The sequence below is a fragment of the Lonchura striata genome, chromosome 4 (assembly GCF_050655825.1).
Source record: "Lonchura striata isolate lonStrDom1 chromosome 4, ASM5065582v1, whole genome shotgun sequence".
In the NCBI taxonomy this organism is placed as follows: Eukaryota; Metazoa; Chordata; class Aves; order Passeriformes; family Estrildidae; genus Lonchura; species Lonchura striata.
In genome coordinates, this window is record NC_140706.1 from 60,920,994 (window position 1) to 60,942,238 (window position 21,245).

Sequence of the window (21,245 nt, forward strand, 5' to 3'; positions counted from 1 at the left end):
CTGATAATATTTTAAATTAATATACAACAATGGAATATACAGGGTGGAAAGCAACGACAGGCACTGTGTTAATGTTCAAAATCCTACATAATCATACTAGAAACAAGCTTTTGAAGGAAAATATTGCAAGTAATGCTATACTTACAACACAGGGTTTTACTTAAAACAAAAGCCAAAAGCCTCACAGAATCGTCTAGCTTGTCATCTTGAAGTACATAAATGCTAATAGGACTTTTTTGTCATATAGAGCTACTGTGTTTTTTCCCCAAGTATTCAGTCTACTCTTCCTACCATTAAAGTTTCAGCTGCCAGTTCCTTCATTTTGCATGTCTGTGATCTGAAGACGTTAGCAGCAGGAGCACCCTTACTTTTAAATTTGGTTTAATGTAGGTATTGCATGCCCTGCTGGTAGGCCTGAAGGCATAAACTTTTAATAGGGATGGAAAAACAGAATATAATAAGAGTGGAGGAAAGAATTTAACTATTTGCTACATTTAGTAAAAGGAAATTTATTTTTTGGGAAATAGGTATTATATATGAATCAATTTGCTACTGAATGATCAGTAACAAATGACTAGCAGATATTTTATAAGCCTTTCTGGGATCAAAAGCCATTTCATTGATGCAGTATTTTGCTGTGGTTATACTGAAGTAAATTTTAAAATTGTGTTACTTAGAATTGAATAATAAGGAGAATTATAATTTGGAAGGATGACAGGATAGGATGTTTCTCCTAAGTCATTCTTTTGGGCCTCATACTAATGATAACATTTTTTACAGAAAGAAAATAGATATTATTTATTGATAAACTGGTTTGCAATTAGAGGCAGCAAAACTTAACAGAAGTGTGTCCTAGAAAACAAAAAAAAGAATAAATAGAACAAAAAACATATGGGTAATTCATCACTATTAAAGATTACACTTCTCACAGAGAATGACAGGTTTGTATACAAAAACTACATAGAAAGGAAAAACTCTTTTTAGGAAGATGTTATTCAGTGAGAAATAGTAATTTACTTGGGAACAACAATATTGAAGTCCAGAGAAGATGCAAAGCTTTCTAAAAGCTTCTTTGTTGTGAGGCATTAAGTGAGAAAATGAACACAGTCATGCCTTAGTGGAGGCTGAGGAATCTGGCAAGGCAGGGGGCCTGACTACAGCTATGGGGCAGAAAAGGTGTGGAAGCAGCTGAAAGAAGACCCCCACAGAGCCACTGCAGCCATGGAAAGTTATTGATAAGGAGTTGTAATTTCGGGACTACCACAAAGCACCTGGCTGGAGTACACGGCAAGTTCTTGGCTCACACGCTCCATGTTCTCAACACACAGAAATCAAATCTATGGGAAAAGAGGCTATCAGACATACAGGTCTCACATCAGGCACATATGCAGACATTTTTTCTTAGCACATTTCTGCCTCACAAAGACTAAAATACTGCCCTGGCTCCTATTTCAAACTCAAAGCTTGGGAGAGGAAAATAAAGGTGCTTCATAATAATGCAAACTGAACTTTTACTTTAGATGTGGGAGATTGCTTTCAGAATGAAATTGAGGGTGTATTTCCCTCATTTACAAGGTAACTAATTCTTACAGGTAAATCACAACCACAGGCACATGACAGAAGGCAACAGCAACACATCCTTCTGAAACCCATGCTATTTCAGTCGTGTAAATTTCATTACTAGTCATTTAAAGTCCACTTTACATCTTGCTCCTTTATTATAAAATCTAAGCCACTTATTTAATCAAACAGAATTCAGCAAAATATGAGGTGGTGCAGTTTGTTTCTAAAGAAGTGCTTCACTTAATCCGACAGTGGAGGGAATCTCCCCAGGGACTGTAATTGCTCCAAGGTGCACTGAAGCTGAAGGTAAAACACCAGCTGATAGCCGAGAGCAATGGTGCCTTTCCCTGCACCTTTTCGGAAACCTGCTGCTGCCCCTTTGCTCTTCCTACACATTTTCTGAGGTATTAACTGGAGGCTGAGGATTCCCCTCCCGGGGAAGGAGGTGAGGAAGTAGGGATGGATACACCACACGGCTGTCTTTGTGGCAGGACGGACTTACTGGCACGCTGCTTCGTTACACTGAAAGTCACAGTGCAAATTAATTAAAAAAACAAAAACGAACAATACATTTTTGAAACCCACAGCCAGCGTGATAGATGCTATTTGTTCCAAGTGACCTGGACAAGGTCACGGCCTCAGCCGGGCCCGTTTCTCAATGCCCTCCGTCCCCGCGGCTCTGGGAATTCAGCCGCCATCCGCTGCTGCCCGGCTGCCACCAAGCACCGCCCCGGGACACCTCAGCGTGTGCCTCCAGCTGTCCCGCTAGCACCCTGCCCTTGGCTCCGGTACCGATGAACTGCACCCATCAGCCGGAGCTCGCCGGGCACGCACCTGGGCTCATGGCGCGGCCGCAGGACGAGCTCTCCGCCGGCCCGGCCCGACGCCGCGGCCTCGCCATGGCGACGGCGCCGGGCGGCGCCGCGGGCCGGGCGTGCTCCCGGAGCCCTCAGCGACCGTCCCACCCCTTCCCGGCGGCTCGGGGGCGATGGAGCCGGGATGAGCAGTGGGAAGCGCTGGGGCTGTGAGAAATCGGCACGGGCAGAGGTGTTGGGGTGCGTTCCTGAGCTCAGGTGAGCTCCGAACGAGCTGGCTCAAACGGGAGCATCCCGCAAAGCTGAGCGAGTTTCTGAAGCTGGCGGGCACTAAGGAAGTGTGGGCAATCTCTCAGATGCCAAAGGGTCACCTGCAGTGAGCAGGTTCTTTCACGGCATCACAGAATGGCTAGGTTGGAAAGGACCGCAGTGGTGCATCTGGTCCGACCTCCCTACTTAAGCCGTGTTGTCCCAGAGCACATGGCCCTGGACTGTGCCCAGATGGTCCATGAATATCTCAGTGAGGGAGGCCACAATCTCTTTGGACTATCAGTTTCAGTGTGTGGTCACTACACAGAAAGAAGTTCTTCCTCATATTCAGGTGGAACTTCTGTGCATCAGTTTCTTCTGTTGCCTCTTGTCCTATTGCTCAGCAGAGCACAAAGCAGAGCCTGGTCCATCCTCTTGGCATCCCTCCTGCAGATGCTGACAGACCTTCATGAGGTCCCCTCCCAGTCGTCTCCCAGCCTGAACAGGCTCAGCTCCCTCAGCCTTTACTTGTAAGACCCAGTCCCTGAATCATCTTTGTTGCCCTCCATCCTTTCAGGACCTCTGAGCCTTCCTGAAGTTCTTCAGGACTTCTGAGTAAGGGAAAAAGCAAGTAGAAGAACACATTAGACTGGATCTCTGAGTAAGTGACAACATGAAGGCATTTTGTTTGTGGAAAATGTCCTCACTTTCTGTTGGTGAGGGTTTGCTGCATAATGTACTGTCACAATGGAGCTGTTCTAAGGGGCTGGCCTGCTTGGGTGTCTGGGGACTGGTCAGAAATGGAAATATTGGGAAGGAATCAATGAACTTTTGCTAAGTGCAAATGAAAACTGTAAGAAAAACTTAATTGGGATGTTACAGAATATAAATAGCAGAGATTTTTCAGTGACTTCTCTTTTTGTGTTGGAAACTTGACACTGGCAAAAGATCATTTTTTTAGTACAGTTTTGACCTAGTTTTTTATTGCTACAACTGTTCGGAAAACAGGAATGTCAGAATCAATTGCTATAATCTATTTTGGAAGTATCAAGTGGACAGAAAGCACTTAAAAAATGACATTACCCGTTTCTGAGTTGATGGCAATCGGAAACAAAGGATCTTGCGTGTTTATGGGTCAATGTTCAAGTGGATAAGTCAGAAGCTGACAGGGTACTTAGCTGATATCAAATCACACTAGAGAACAGCATGACCTATGCCTTACCCACCCACAACACATAGGGAAAGCACTGCTGTACTGAGTGAATTTCAGTCTGAATGACATATGTTGAAGGTCTCATGCTGCCAGTGTTAAAATGTACTTTGAATTTCAAAATATTTAAAATGTCAATTTCCTAACTCAAAAAATGTTGCATCCAACACAGAGGAATTCTATATTAGACCTCATCCTGTCAGATGAAAAAGAATTGATCACAGAACTAAAAATTAGCCATAGCTTAGGTATAACTGGTAATGATTTGATCACATTTGATATGTGCAAACAGAATTAAGTCACAGCCAATAATACATATACTTCATCCTTTGGAAGTGCTAATTTTATAAAGGTGAATTTTATTGTAAGGTAAGTGTGTCGGGAGAAGAAATTAATCTGGAGTGGGAGAATAGTGATTGGAAGTGGTTTAAGGGTGGTAGTGCAGATACCTACTCAGCCAGAATGCCACAACTAAGGAATATGCTGAAAAGCCAGGGTGGTTTACAAGGCAAACATCTGCAAAGCTGGAGAAAGAATGTGGTGTCATTCATGTACACTGAAAAAGGTAGGAATTGTAGAAAATTGCTGTGGCAAGTAAAAGGTTGTGAGGGAAATACACATATGGTTAACTGAGTTAAAATGAGGAAATTGGAGGGGTTTTGCAACTATAGAATATAGAAAATTATCTGAATAGTAGGAAGACCCTATTAAAACCCGAAGATGAGTGCTTAAACCTTAATCAGTAACAAACTTCAAATGTTAAAGATACGCATACTTGTTCTGTCACTTAGGAAGACAGCAGCTGATGTAAGTATGTTGTTAAATATGTTGAAGAGTTGTTTTCTATTCAAAGATGTGGGAGAATGGTTCAGATACTGAAAGAAAATTGCCATTAAAGCTTTTGGAATGAACATGTCTATCAATGTTCATATTCAGAAGTTCTTGAAACACTTGAAAGACTTTTTTAAGGAAGGTGAAGCTAGTATCGTTCTAGTACCTTAAAGAATAAATGGGATAATAATAGTTTACCAGTGTGACACTGATCAGGCAAAATGTGGAATAGACAATATTGTTTACTCAGTTAACAAATAATTTCAAACAAGAAAGACATTTCCAATTACTGTGGACTCCTGCTAAAAAATCTTTATATCCTGGCAGAAAAATAGAGCCTGGAAATCAGACTTTGCTGTTTTGATGAGGCTGTAGGTTTTGCTTATTGATGTAATTTAATTTGACTTCAGTAAAGCATTTGACTTAGTATCATTTGGCATTTTGGATTAAACACTTCAATGATACAATTATTTGTATCCTGTACATAAACTTACAAAAAAACCTTGTAAAAACTGAAAAGATAAACCAGCAGATTTAAAATTACTTTTAATATTCTGGAATGATATCTGAAGTACTTCACAAGCAGACATTTACACCATAGCTACATCTCCTGTGTTAAACATATATAATTCATTTTACTTGGGAGCAAAGTAAAATTTTTTTCTATGGAGATGTGTTCAAAGGATCCTGCATGCCAAACAATATGTAAGTTAGAGAGAACACTCTTTAGCAGAGAATCAAAGGCAGTGTACATCTCTATAGTAATATAAAGAGGCAGTATCCTTTCTGTGGTTAAGGATGAAACCAGCTCCTATTACACTGCTGTGTTCTGGCACCAATTTAATTTGCCTAGAAATGTTTGGCCTGCAAGTCCTGAAGAGAAAGGATGTCAGTCCACAGAAAAAAAATTCAATTGCTAGCACTTTTTTGTTCCTATCATTAGGGTAGGTTTTCTTTCAATTCTATAAGCAATGATAATGTCCAAGGAATTACATTATTTTATAGCAGATGCTTTTTGCAAAAACTGTGAAGAATTAATTTGTTTGAAAAAAAATTGATTCCAGACATGGGCATATTCAAAAATGTAACCTAGAGAGGCAAAAAGTGCAATGTATTGACCACTATGAGTAGCTGGTACCCTTAGGAAATATGTTTGTGCACCTTTAGTGGTTACATGGAAAATGAATTGCTGTGCTTAAATGTGGCAGTGCCCAAAACTTACCAGGACACATCTGGATACTCCTCAATACCTGAATACTGCTCATCAAAAAAATAAGTGTTTTGATTCCTGCCTAACTGCTCATCTTTGTTCCCTGGTAGTTCTGATTTTCCTGTTACTTATCCACCTGTCCACTACACAAAAATGACTCAAACCTGAAGTGTCTCCAGTCCTTTGCTTTAGAAAGGAGGGAAGAGGGAGAGGCTTGGTGAAAACTAAAGTATCACGGTGAAAAGTATGAAGAAAAAAAAGGAGAAATGGCCAAACTGTTAAAAATACAAAACCAGGGAACTGGAGGAGGGCAACACTGAGTGTGCTACCAGGTAACAGTGTATATAGATTTTCTTGGCATTTCCCAGAGAGCACCTAATAAACTTAATTGTGAATGTTGGAATTGCAAATAATACAGCTTTGCAAAAGTCATGCTCTTAAGTCTATATCATACCATTGTAAGCTCTATATTCTACATGCATTACAGACAAAAGTGCCCCAGCATGCACTTTATCTGTTATGATAAAATGAAATTTATGCTATCGATATCTCCTCCTGGTTCTGTTTACTTATTTCAGGTATTTTTATAGTTATGCATCACATGGATTTTCACTTACTGAAACATTTGTTACAATGTCAACTGACTTGTTTGGCCTTCTTTTGAAAGCTGTCTAGAAAGATTTCTATAAAAAGTTAATCAAACTACATCACTGACTCAGCTCATCAGAACAACTTTTTCATCACCATAACAATATCTCTGTGGCATCTAGTTTATCATCATGAATTATGGGGGAAAGGATAAACAACCCATTAAGAAATTAAAGGCCCACAAAGGTGCAGTTTGATAAAGGATAAAAAAACCCCACGGGGTATGTATAATAAAATCTCTCTCCCCTGAAGAGTGATTGTTATCTTTCTTTCATGAGCGTCAAAGACCTGGAGCTTCTCAGTGCCTCAGGCAAGTGAGTTTGAAGGTCTCCTTTATGATTGAATGGAAAATTGTAATCAGAATTAGGTTATGACTGTTTATCCTATGGAGCATTTAAAAATGTTTTATGTGTAGAACTGATATTAGTAACTGAGAGAAAAAGCCACTGTAATCACATTTAGAAAACTCCACTGTATTTTCAACATTCAGTCGGTGATTATCTGTTTATTCTGGTGTATGTTGGGACAAGCTGTTCCATGAAAAACTGAGCTAAATAGTCCTAATACATTAATTTGTATAGTCTTCATTCTGTAATAAATTGAAGCCTGGGTAAAAGAACAGTGATGTACAGATAAAGATGTCTTTACAACCCCAAGAGTAATAAGTTATTCTTAAATAAGTTTTCATTTCCTGAGACAAAATATGCAGCCAATATTCTTACTGTACTGCAATTAATTATGCCTTTCTTTATCCTAATGGAAGACAGCAGTATTTACAGTCTTTCACACTCCTCTGAGTGAATTTCATGATGCTGTACATAGTATGGCTTGTGGCTGAATGAGACTCTAACTAAATCAAGGGAGGTGCAATCAAAATGAATGACTTAAGTGATGACAGTAGAATTATCCTGTACAGTTCTGTTCCTTGTATGATAAATTATGCTTAAATTGGTGAAAAAAAATGATTTGAGATAATAAGAAAGACTGCCAGCAAGAGATGCTCATATTCAGCTGGCAGATAAATTATTTTTTTCCCCAATAAGCTGAAACTCTGAAGTTCTGCACTTGGTCCCTGAAGAGTGCTCTTAATTGCTATTAAACTCTTCTTCATTATTGTTTTCTAGTTCTGGCCACACCCGTTGATTGCATCTCATCTAAAACACTGTTACAGACAACAGCAATTATTATTGCAGGCAACATAAAACACTGATACAGGCAACAGATCCCTTTATGTGATGGAGCCCAGCCCTGAGACCTGTGTGCACTAGTGCAGTGTAAATGATAAATAACAACATGCTAATGACAGAGAACAGATGTCTTCTGAGGTCAGCAGATCTAAAATTCTCTTTCTATATGACTTCTGGAATACTGTCAGTGACAGCCAGCATTGCCTTTGGCCTGTTCTCTGTTAGCCCACAATTTATAGGACCAGTGTTCAAATGGGAGAGTGCCCAGTAGAGGCTCACCTACATTTTAAAGGCTTACCTATAGATGTTTATAACATAAAGTAGCAAGAGTGAAAAGGCATGGAAAGGTCATGTCTAGGAAAATAATGTGTTGTTCTTACGTAGTCTAAGGAAACATTTAGGTGTGTCATGCCAGAGATAATTCACATCCTTTGGGTGCAGTAGGTCTGGTGATTAATGGATGTGTATGCTCCACTGTGTAAACTCCTTTCTATCCATAAGGCTAAGAAATGTTGCTCCTTTTTTGGTAGAGTAGGTGTTTAAATTGAATTTTGGAAGCTTTGAGGGTGAAAAGCACTTTGTGTGCATACACCTACACATCCAGTACCTCTAGGTACTTACCTCCAAACTTGAAATTAGGCATTGTGATAAACCTGTCCATTATACTACTGGAACTTTGTCATAGTGGCCCCACCAAATTATTTTAGGGAACTGTTGTTATCAACCAGACAGAAAAGTGATACTGAAATTACAATGGAGGCCATTTTAATATTCCCTATAAGTGACATGAATATAGGCTTCATTTATTAATTGTAGCTGATTAGCCACAAGGCAAACATTTAATTAAACATTGGGAGACAATAACATTGCACATAAATTATCCATTTAAGAGCACATAGGTCTGTATATTTTATTAAAAATTGTTTAACCAATAACAACACATCTAAAGTTCAATCTGTATTTGCACAGCATTTGAAGTCAGAGAATTCTCTAGTGCATTGCTGGGGTGTTTTTCAGACATTTACTTCCTGATGTGTTTTGATTTGTATTTACTTACCATTTGTTCATGCTGTTTTCCTGATTAGTCAGACTGCCACTCAAATAATGGGTTAACAATTGATTTAAAAATTCCTACCAAATTATTTACTTTTAAAATTATTTCAAAATCATCTAAAAGATATGTTTGGTGCTCATGGAATTCAGAAAAGCAAAAATCCAAACAAATATGTTGTATTATTTCTATAAATGGAAGGCTTCTCTTTTGCATTATTTTTGTCCAATGCAGCTATTTTCTATTCTTCTAGCACTGGGATTTTTTCCTGCAAGAATATATGCTTATTACTTTATATGTTTTCCTGAATACTGGCATATTATATTAAATGTATATTTAGATTCAAGCAGTAAGATGACTGCTTAAGAAATTGTTACATTAGTCTAAAATCCAGTTTTTCACAAAAGCTCCCTACTTTTGTGAGTTTGAGAAGATAATTATCTGCTCTGTGAAGTGAATTTAAGAACTGAGAATACCCTTAAAACATTTGTAGTCAGCCATAAGCTTTATGGGCAGGTAATTTTTTTTTTCAGCATATGTTTTCTAACTGGAACATTTTCTAAATATTATAGACTGAAGCAAAGACATCTTACTAGTAGGCAGGGGGGAAAAAAATCAACTCAACCCTGATAGAAATAAAATTGTCTTATATAATGTAGTGCACTGATTCTTATTTAATATAATTACTAACCTCAAAGTTATTAGAGCTTGATAGCAAATTCTATTTCACTATCCTGTCATAGTGTTTAAGGAGCACAGGGAAGTGTGATGTGAGGTAAACCTGATTTTCCTCCAGTGTATTTATATTTACATTAAAAATTACAAAAGTACCAAACAAATATTTGTGTCTCAGGGATTGCTGGTATTTTCTGGAAATAAGTGAAAGGATATTCCTGTAAATGTTAATGACAGCTCATATGCGTGCCACCTTCTTTACCTGGCTTTTATCTCTGTAGTCAATACTAGAGCAGGGATCTTGCCTCTCTGTTTTCAAAGTGTCTTATTTTAGGAGTACAGGGAAAACAGATTCTGCTTAATTGTGAGATAAAAGCACTTCTGAAAATCAGTCTAGTGAGGTATTACCAATGCTTTGCAAATAATTACTTCTTCTGCTAAGACATTGAAACCAGAAAGCTACCTTGTCCTGTAATAGAACTTTTCTTAAAAAAAAATTGCTGAAATTAAGTAAATGAGCACTACCAAGGAAGCCAATATGTTTAAACCTTAAGAGTTGAGCCTTCTAATATCCCAAGTTAGCCTCTTTCCCTTCAGGTTTAGGAATAGGCTCTGTGACTTTCCTAAACAGTTGGGTTTTTTTCCTCTTTTCCCATTTTATTTTTCATTTGGAAAGCAGAGGATAAAAACCCCAAAAACATCTAGAAATCAATTATCAAATAAAAGCAAGCAGACAAAATAACCACACCAAAAACCCAAAACCTGAAATGCAGTAGGTTTGCACAAGTGCCTGTGAAGTTAAATGTAGGTTACTACATTCATCTACAAAAGTATTTAGATAGCAAATGGAAAGTAGCTGCTGTGAAGTACATCACATTCATATATAATTGAAGTACCTGAGAGTAAAATACTGAGGCTCAATAGGTGACAACTGATAAAAACAAGAGAAGTATAAAACAGAATACAAAACTCTGGGGAGTACAGAGAATATCTAATATAGGCTGAAGAATCTACAATAACTAAATTATTAGTTATAAATTAATCTATAAACTAAATTATTAGTTATAAATTGATCTGGTATCTAAATTATCAGATGATACAATAAGAATAACTAAACTGATAAAGCCAGAGAATTTAGTGAAGGATGCTGTTGGAATGACAATTCACTGGAATCAGAAACATTTGCTTGATTTTCTTCACTACCATGCAAAGAAGAGGAATATTTCTAGCTGCCTGCAAGATGTCCAGAACAGGGAAGCAGAAGCTTCCCAGCAAAAGCCACTGGCTTCACTCATTCTTTATGGATCTGCCTCAAAACCAAGTGTTCACAGATGAAGGTGATATTTGTTGTCCCTCAGTTTACAGGGATGTCCAAGTGTAACTCAAGTTAATACTAGTCCAGTCTAGCCTTATCCTTATTTTGCTTGCTTATCTGGTCAAAGTAAAATCTTTTGGAGCATAAAGCAGAAGACAGCAGCTGGAAATGACAGTTGAGGGCCATAAATGCTGAGAAAAGTATCATTATGCTAAGAGCAGAACCTGGATCTACATGCAGCAGGCTTTGACGTAAATGCCTTTGTCTTGTGGTGGCCGCAAGGCCCAAACTGTTGAGTCACATTCTCCCCTAAATGTGAAACAGACATTTGTACCAGTTTCTCATTAATTAGGCTTTGGGAGAGCATGTTTATTGAAAACAGTTGCTTTTGGCATTCTTCCATAGGCAAGCTTCAAACTATTGTAATTGTAGTACACATCTGTGTAGCATTTTTACACCAGTTTCAGATGCAGAAAATTCAGTCATGTTGTCTATCTTGCTCTGTCCTGACCATCATTTTCCAAAAATTTACAGGTGCTCTGAATTTTAAATCTCTCAGCTTCAGAAAGGATGATGCTAAAGGTGGCTTTTTTTGGGACTTGATCGTGAATTTAAAACCTTCATAACATGGAGTACTTAGCACAGTTCTGGTGCTGCTAACATAAGAAGGACATGGAACTGTTGGAGCAAATCCAGAGGAAGGACATGAAGTTGCTAAGAGGGCTGGAGCACCTCTCCTTTGAAGACAGGCTGAGAAAATTTGGGCTGTTCAGTCTGCAGAAGAGAAGGCTGTGTGGAGACCTTGTAGCAACTTTTCAGGCTACAACAGGGCTACAGGGAAGCCAGAGAAGGACTCTTTGGTAGGAAATTCAGTGGTAGGAAATTTAGAAAATTTAAGGAAATTTTAGTTAGATCTTAGGAAAAAATTCTTTATTGTGAGGGTAGTGATATGCTGACACAGGTTGCCCAGAGAAGCTGTGAATGCCCCATCCCTGGAAGCATTCAAGACCAGGTTTGATATGGCCTTGGGCAACCTCGTCTAGTGCAAGATGTCCCAGCCCATGGCCGTGGCATGGAACTAGGTGATCTTTAATCCAAGCCTTAACATTCTATGGTTCTATATTCTATAACAACCCATTACCTTTATATTGTAACATCAGTTTCAGCTTTGTCTTAAGAATTGCCAGATAGATGTTCTTACAATGTGATTAATGATAATTTTTTTGAACAATGTTATTTAAACAGTTTGAGCTAAGTACATGGGAACAAGTTAAACTGAAGTTATATTTTAGTAACATGGCCCAGCTGGGAGATTAATTGTGGCAATAGTAAAGATAATAATTTGAGTTTACTGCTAGAAAGATTGGAAACTAATATCCATAATGAAATTCAAAATTAACTCCTCCTGAATGATACACTGTAATGTCAACATCAATCTGTCCTTTGTGTTGGATTTGTTGAGAGGAATTGCTGGTCTCCAGAGCTCAGTATGAAGGATTCTGCTTGGCAGAATCACTCTTATCTGCCATAACAATTTACATAAAGTCAGGGTTAAGAATCTTGCATAATATAGGTTTATAAGGACCTACATTGTAATCTTATAATAATCTAATTTTGTAATTTTAACAGCTGCTTTCTTGTCCACCCTGCGAACTTTACCTCTGAACTCTCCTCAAGGTCTCATGGTGAATCCTTGCCCTCTTCAACCTGAGCAGAGTTCAGACACTGCCTTTTGGCCTCAGCCTTAGTGTGCAGTTTCCCTGTACTGCACACTCCTCTGAGAGCTGTGTTCCTGCTGCCCAACCAGAAAAGACTTTACAAAGACATGCTCCCCAGGAGCCATCAGGAATTTCTTCTCTCAGTTGCAAAATAATTGGCAAATGTTCTTAAATTATCATAGCAGAGAAATATGGTGACTGAAGTGTATGAAATATAGGCATTGTAGAGATCCTACCTTGATTTTAACAATATAAAGAGCTGAAAAAAATGTGTGAGATACAGGCAGCTGCCTGGCTTGTTTCTGAAGAGCTGGTGATTCTTCCTTGTGTCTTATGTTTTCCTTCAAGTATTCGCATTCCTTTCCCTCATTACAGCTAAATTTTTGTTTTTCTAGAACTCATAGCAATATGGACTTTCTCCCTTAAAGAGCAGTCCTTTGTTTTTGCTATCTTTATCTACTATATTTTTATCAGTATTTTTGCAGTGTCTTTTGAAGAGGGACATAATTCTGTGTCCATACAGATAGGAGTAGGAAACAGGGTAGGACAATATACAGAAACACTGGCTAGCATGCCCAGAAAAGCAGGTCATACAGTCATATCCATGAAGAAGGTAAGCAAACATTACATATTTTATTATTCCCAAGAAAGTTTAGTCAAGAAAAAGTCATCTCAGATCACTTATTAAAATACATAAAGACACATCATGACACCACATAAAATGTCTAGTAAAAGTAGTAGCAAAGGTAAGATATCAACATAAAATTTTGGATGGTTTATAAAATAAAATGAAGGAATATCCATTAAATAATGAAATAAAATGAAAATCACACATCTGTTCTAATACAGCCACTGATCACTTAATGAAACAATTTTGATTTAAAATTTTTAAGTCTATCTGTATCTGTTTCATTTGTAAGTGAAGAAGGTCTAATCAAATCTGACACTCAGTCTTAAAAGATTCTATTCTGTTTTTTATCCAAAAAAATTTGTACTTATTTTAAACAGTGATATAATTTATCATTATTATAAGGCAAATAACTAGCAGGTTAGAAAAGCAGCGAAGCAATTCTTCAGAAAAAATTTCTTTCTGTTTATATCTTCCAAGTTGCCTGCTGTATTTTCAGTAATTGACAATAATATATTGTTGGATAAATAGATGTGCTATATTTTTTTATGTTTGCATAAAAGTTGAAGCAGATGATAAATATACATTATAATGGTATGTATAATTTGAAAGTAAAATTGATTAACTGTTGTAAATTTTCCTGTGGGTTAAAAAAGTTTTGGGATTGAAAATTCTATGTAGCTACACAAAGCATTTTTCCTCTTTTAAAACTAATACTACAGGATTTTCTGTAGCAATGATTTCAGACAATCTAAGTAATTAGAGCAATACTGCAGTTTACAGTAATTACTGTAGAATACAGTATTTTATAAAGGTTGTACTTCATATTTCATCCAGTAAAACTCAGTTATTCATGTTTTAAAATTAATGTGCTGTAAGATAAACAGGTAAATAATAAAGTGCAAAGATACAATTATACAGATAGAAAAACAAGTGTGAAAATCTAGACTTCTCTGTCTATGTAATTTGCATGCAGTTGTATTTCAACATGTTATTCTAAAAGGGTGAGGAAGATGTCAGATTTTTCTGAATGTGGATCTTACTACTAAGGCAGAAAGTGGTAGCTAATGCCTGCAAAACAGAACTTCACACCAGTAAGAATATGTGGATCTAAAGTGCTAAATGCAAAACTTTGAGTATTACCCAGTGGCTTTATTCTTTGATAGAAATCTGAGTTATAATTTGTAATTAGTAATTGGTATAGCTACTTTTGCTTGTGTCATTGTTTAACCCAAGCCAGCAACCCAGCCTCAGGCATCCCCTGGCTCATGCCCCCACCAGCAGGACTGGAGAGAGAACTGGAAAGGTAAAAGCTGGAAAATTCATGGGTTGAGATAAAAACAGTTTAACAGGGAAAGCAAAACCCACAAAAAGCAAAGAGTAAACAAAGGAATTAATTTCCTGCTTTCCATGGACAGGCAGGTTCAGTCCTCTCCAGGAGAGCAGGGACCCATCGCAGGTGACCTGGGAAGACAAACATCATCACTTCAAACATCCCCCACTTTCTCATTTTTCACTCCCAGTTTATATACTGAGCATGATGTCACATGGTCTGGAACATCTCTTTGGTCAGCTGGGGTCACCTGTCCTGGCTGTGTCTCTTCCCACACCCCCTTGCCAGCATGGCAGTAGAAAACATCTCCACATTATCAACCCCGTGTTCAGCACAAATCCAAAGCACAGATCCATAGCAGCCACTGGGAAGAACATAAACTCTGCTGCAGCCAAAGCCAGCACAGTCTGGCTCACAAACACAGCAGCACACACAGTTTTCCCTCTGCCCCTGTTATTTCTATTTGCTATTGCCACAATTATTGCAGTATTTGTTGCATTGGTAACAGCCGACTTCACCCGGGGATACATTTTTCAAATGTCATTCTGGAAATAAAATACTGATCCCACTGCATGTTTTCCCTCCCAGGATTAGCTGGTGTTTGTTCAAGCTCAATCTTGATGAGAAATATTTATTCTGGTAGTGAGAAATGAGAAATATTTATTCTGGTAGTGATTAGGACTAGGTCATAATCTTTACAGAAGATAAAACACTCAAATGCTTTAATGTATTTTCATTGTTGTAACTGGTGGCCCCTTCAGAGTAAATCAGGCAGTAAAATCTGCAGCTGTGATTCACTTTTGAGTGCACGACATGATTTAAGTTATCATAGGACCATAGTTAAGGTTACAGCTGCAAGTCAGTCTAAAATAATGTCCCAGATGTCTTTACATCTAAGAGCTTTCTACATTGATAAGAGAATTCTTGAACACATTGCTTGCTTTTGCATAACATTTTTTGTACTTCAAATAATTCTGCATCTTTCCTGCACATATGGCCGTGGTATTTTTGTCCTTATTTTCTTTTCAAGTATTGGCATCTTAAGTGGAATAAAGAGCTGATGTCAGGTGTCAGTTTGCATCTCCTTTTCTGATTCCAGTCTTGTGCTCTGATTCAGGCATTCCCACTGCTTATTCCAGTTACATCTTTTGAACTTCCTGTTCCCATATACATAATTGGGTCTCTTGTACAGTCTTTTCTAGACAGAATAAATGTACCACTTTTGGGTTATAAGTACAATCTATGGTCAGTTTTTATGCAGTATTTATGCACATCTTTCCAGAAAGATTATTTTGATGCTAATTTAAGCCACTGAAGAGCACAGTGAGCCATCACCAGTAAATTAAAATCTGTAGACAAATCAGATCTATTATTTCATAGTTTTCAGAACGATGACAACCAAATGAGGTGTGAATAACATGTCTGTTGCCCTCCCCACCCCCAAGCCCTTCTCAAATCCTGTCAGTGACATAGAAGTTCGCAATTTTTATGGTTTCTTTTCTGTGAACTCTCCCAGGGTTCATCTATTTATGAAGTGGCAGGTACTTCTGGAAAGTAGGGATTGATGTAATATGCAAGAGTAAGAGAAAAGATCTTGAGACACACAACTTTTCCCACTTTATTTTCCAGAAATCTGCAGACCCAGCTGGTAAAAAATCTGAAATATTGATTAAACATATTTGTCCAAGACCACTGTGGATAATGTTTTAAAGTTGCTCCAGCATTAGGGACCAAAATATATTATAAAATGATCTTGGTGGAATAATCAGATTTTGTACGTTATACTCTTATTGCAGCACTCATACAAGGAAGCAAACTCTGGCCTTGCTATAGATTTTTGAAGTTCTGTGTTTGTTTTTTAAGTACATTGTTGACAAAATAATGCAAATGACTCTGGTAAAGTGACTGTGCAAACCTCTCAATTTGTTTTACTTTTTTATCATTATGTATTATTCATGTTGTATTAGCATATGCACTATTTATTTCCCTAATTGTAACAAGCACTTAATTAATTACACTATAACCTCTTGAATCTATAGGCCAACTGTTGCATCTTTAGTTAATATTTTAAAGTCTCATCTTTTTCCATTTTTCCATGTGTCTTTGATGTTTTGTTTCTTAGCCTTCTTGTTTGGGTTCTCTGTGGAACAGTCTCAGAATAATTCTGCAGTTCTCTTTTATGGCTGAAACTTTGCATTTTAACAGTTGTCTGGAGATAGTTTCTTCCTTGTGAAATATCAGTTTTAATAACAAGAAAAGAAAAATGCCATAAATCTGCACTAACTACATAAAGCTGAAGTCTCTGAGAGACTGATTAACATTGAGACTCCACACAGGTTTTTCAATAATTAGAGGATGTGCTTGCATGGAGCCATGACTGCTCTGGCCTTGATGCTGTTTCCCAGGGCAGGCAGCAATTATTATAGCCCAGAGTAAATTTCATACACTCATTGCCTCCAGCCACTGAAGATCTTTTTGGAGTAAAGGTCTCTTAATTTACTACATTCTTCTCATCAGCTTGGATTAGCAACATGTTCTACTTATTTTCTTCAGTTATTTTAGAAACAATTGACAGCTGCTTTTCTGCTGTAGCATTTTCTTTGCACCTGAGGTTGAAGGGATCTGATCACAGCTTTTATTATATTAACATAGTCCTGGAGCTTTCAGCAGGGCAGCCAGAACCAAACTGTTATCACTGTCTTTGGGCTCAAGTGAGTAACCCCTACTCAGCACTCCCAAGATTTGTGCTGCAGATTATGTTTATTTATTGTTCTCAGATTTTTATGGCCTCCATGGCTCAATAATTAATTATTCATTGAGGTAGAAGACTCCTTCTTCTTTGATGCAGTGTCTTTACCTTGTTCTGTGCTTATTTTGACTAGAATTTTGTTGTATTACAAAACCACCAACTATAAAACTGACTTATCTAATCTTAAAAAACAAAATAGACAGTCATGGCTAGTAAATGAAATATTAAGTGGTGAAATTTAAAATGGTTGTATTGTTTGCTAATTATACAGGTCAGATGCTGCTAGTTATTAGTGGGGAGAAAATGCCCAGATTGCTTTGTGTAATACAATCTTGGACAGGGCTGTGTAAGGTGTGAAACCATTGCTGATGCATTTCATAATTTGCCTTTAACATCCACTGTTGTCAGTTCCTGCTAAGCCTCTCCACAGTGATGCAGCTAAATAGAGTAAAGGAACTTTTAAAGCAAGAAGGGACTTAAAGCCATGAGAAGATCCACTGTAACAAACTGTATTTTAGTGTGAATTTGTAGACATTATTCCCTCATTGTTTTGAGCTGACCTGAGACTTATCATTAGGAGGACCAATGATATCACTTTAAGAATTCAAATCTTTTGGAAAAGGATGTATGTGGAAATTCAGGATAACTTTTCAGAAAAAGATAAAGATTGACATTGAGAAAAACATTGGAAGAGAGAAGGAGACCAAACTTCTGACAGGAAAGAAGTAGTTCAAAGAAATATGGTTAATGAAGAAACATCAGGAAGTATGGAAGAGGATGAAAGTTAGAATGTGAAAAAGAAGAATAATATTAGTGGAAAAGTGTAAGTTATTAGAAACCTGTTGAATAAACCTCTGGAGAGAAAAGAGAGGAAAAACACTGTCAGGCTGGGCATTGTGTGAGAAAAGGAGAGTGAAAATGCAGGTAAATACAACTGGATATGCAGTGAACCCATCTCAGAGTTGCCAAGTAGAGGGCCTGGCAGTTATGAAGGGTGAGATTGTCCAGGGCAGATATAACATGTAAACAGACTTTCCATTCTCAGCTAGTTTTCATAGGATAGGTTTGAATTGCCAGGTGGGAATGTTCTGATAAAGGAACTATTTTCTTACTGCTTTTTTCTGCTTCACATGTTAAAAATCTTCAGTCAGGCACCGTTTAAGCAGAGTAACAGTTTTATCTGGCCTTTCCCTTAAGGAGGGGAACACAAAGTATCCTTTTAGCATATTGTTTCAGTTGCAAAAACCACATTAATAGTGGTGGCTTTGATTTTTTTTTTTTTTTTTGGGTGCCATGTTAGAAGGAGGTGCTGATCTTTGCGCTTTATTCTTTCCTAAATAAAAAGAGAGGAAAGCAGCATACTCTGAAATGTAGAAGAGTGGCTTCCTAAGCCACTTCTGAAAGAAGAGAAACCAGCACTGCTGCATCCAGCAGAGATGAGAAGAGAGATCCAGTACTCGGTCAAGAGAATGACACACAGTAGTGTTGCTTGGAGCTGACCTTCCCTGTACTGTATGGGCAGAGATAAGATAAAGGACTGACTGGTGATGGAAAATGGAATTTTTTCTGAGAAGGAAATTCCAGCAGAGCAGGTAGACTTATAGGAGAACAGAGGATTTATGTTTAAGAATCTCCAAAAGATTTTGGTGTAGTAAAAAACTTCATGCTTCCATATAAGCTGTTTGCTATAGAATATGATCAGTTATGGCTGGTAGAGGAATTAGATTCAAAATTTTAAAATTATGACACTGATAAAAAACATTCCAGCAAAACACCCAAACCCAGTAGCCAGACTTAAAGCTGAAAAGCAGTGGCTGCTCAGCCCGGTTATTCAGACCTGTTTTGCCAGGGATAAAGTCAGAGCAAGCCCTACAAATCCCACACCTTGGTGTGGTATTAACTGCAGGAGCACCAGAGGAAATGGGACAAGATAGCAAATGCAGACATAGTCTCTTTGTGCCAGATTAGCTAAACTGAGGTTGACTTAGAAAAATGTAATAATGTGACACTAATAGTCCAAGCCCTTTTAGTCCAAGATCTTGAAAGAGAGCTCAGTTAGAATCCTGCTGTGTGGAAGGAACTCATGCTCTTGTGTAACATGCCCTGGATTTCATGGCTCCAATGTTGTCCCTAAAACTTGTCATTCCCATGTACTGCAACTTCCTTCTGCGGCCTGTAGATATTTAATTAACAGTAATTCTCAAAATTGAACCTGCTCAGAAATTTAACTTGGTCTTGCATAAACATCTCCATATTTAGTCCCTAAATAGGTTATTTTCAAATGTCATTCTGGGAATGAAGTACCGGTCCCACTGCATGTTTGCCTCCCAGGATTAGCTGGTGTTCTGCAGTTTTACATTTTGTGTCACTGAAATCAGTCCACCCTTCAGTGTGATTTCCATCTCTTTATATTTGGATATCTTTGTTTAAAACTTCTTCTGAGCTTTGACTCATTTATTCCCAATTGCCAAGACATTTTTTAAACATACTACCTGTGATTTGTCCCCTCACCACTACTTTATGAACTCTACACATAGCTTCTTAGCTTGACTATTTCAGCCTTCAACACAATATGGCAGCATCTCCTCTTCAGTGAATTCCCTACATATTTTCTTTTAAAAATTCCACTACAAAAAATAACTCCCATGTAGCATTATACCTGGCTCCATTCTAAAGTGCAGATAAGAAATTGTTTGTGTTTCTTTTGTCTAGAAGGAACATAAATTATCCTAGCAAAAACTAATATTAGGTATTAATCTGACTTTCATTTTTGTAATTACAGGCAGTATGCTTCACAGCTCTCTGTGTATATATACCAAATTTAATTGGATCTCTTAATGTCTCTTTAAATTAAAAACAGGTTTTAAATAGTAAATGAGTAGCATTTAGAAATGTGGGGCTAGATTCTCAGCTAGCATAAAGGATCTCTCAGCCATGCCATTTTTCATAAGCTGAGAACATGGCCTATGACCTCCTTTTTTTTTATTGTATCATGTGATAGAAAAAAACCTGAAACCAATGAAATTTTCAGAATTATTCTCTAAATAAGGAAAGTCAGGAAAACAGATGTTTCAGGGTTCATACCTGTTAACAAATATTTTTAGGGAATAAAATGTCTTTACTTTCAGAATTATTCATAGTGCATTGATTTTTAGTTGTTTTGCTTTTATTGAGATCATAATTAATAATACATTTCCTAAATAAGGGGTGTTCTAAATGGATTAGCATATATAAATATATATGTGGTTTTATATGCATACATTAAATCAACGCATTGTGCTCCAGATTTGAATAGCACTTTAAAATGCAGCAACAAATAGTCAACTAGAAAAAAAAAGAAGAAAAGTAAAAAGTTTAGTACTCAACCATAGAACAGTATCTGGCTTTGAAAAGAGGTAAAGACTACATAGAATTATTTCGAAGTGTAAACCAATAGATAGAAGAGTGAGAAGGAAATATCCAGACAGGGAAGACTGTGTTGTCATTCTGCACTAAGATGTCATATGCCTTTGTATAGGTGAGAGAAAAGTTATCATAAAGAGAGGACATCTGTTTCTGCCTGATTTAGCAGGTGTATTTATCCTCTTATGAGTATAAATAAGTGATGTTACTTAAACAGTGCAAAAAATGTTTTAGTAAAAAAATTATGATTCTGCACTGTGTTATTTTGTGATAAAAAAATTATTAACAAAGTATTTGACCACACTCACAGCTCATGCTTTTGTTTCAGGACACTAGGTGGGATATGCAGTGGCAGAGACAGTGCATGAATTAAATACAATCTGGAAGAAAGATGTTTCTAGTCTAGAACACTGAATAAGGCCCTCATGAAAGAGCAGTTCTTTATTTTCTGTGGACAGATCAAGGGCTGTGCTGGCTTTGCACAGACAAGCGCAGTATTTCCAAGGATCCTCGGAAATCCTCTGTACTCCTGCCTTGCAAGGCTCATGCTGCACCTTCCTTTGTTGGCCTATTGCTTCCAGAGCCAGCTGGGTTTATCTAACCAGGGGTGTTGACACATGATAATGAATTTGTGTCTTTAATTTACTAGGTAGACAGCTGC

The 21,245-nt window shown here is 37.5% G+C and overlaps 1 protein-coding gene and 1 long non-coding RNA gene across 9 annotated transcripts in view; one reads left to right on the top strand and one right to left on the bottom strand.

The window, feature by feature from the left end:
- The window catches only part of TTC29 (tetratricopeptide repeat domain 29), a 274,748-nt gene that overhangs the window by 118,641 nt on the left and 134,862 nt on the right, over window positions 1-21,245 (bottom strand). For 3 of the 8 annotated variants that reach the window (XR_014955208.1, XR_014955209.1, XM_031504612.3), the window contains exon 1: window positions 2,398-2,488. The exons of 1 other annotated variant lie outside the window; for it this stretch is intronic. Coding sequence is in view for 3 of the 7 variants with exons in the window: in XM_031504612.3 (XP_031360472.3) it covers window positions 2,398-2,464 (67 nt within the window). In the remaining 4 variants the exon portion in view is untranslated. 4 more of the 8 variants (XM_085579272.1, XM_085579268.1, XM_085579269.1 and 1 more) reach the window with 4 other exon arrangements.
- The window catches only part of LOC146767657 (uncharacterized), a 30,643-nt gene continuing 11,870 nt past the window's right edge, over window positions 2,473-21,245 (top strand). Inside the window, exons 1-2 of the long non-coding RNA XR_014955210.1 lie at window positions 2,473-2,636; window positions 3,205-3,288. This is a non-coding gene — a long non-coding RNA (uncharacterized LOC146767657). The remainder of the gene's footprint in view (window positions 2,637-3,204; window positions 3,289-21,245) is intronic.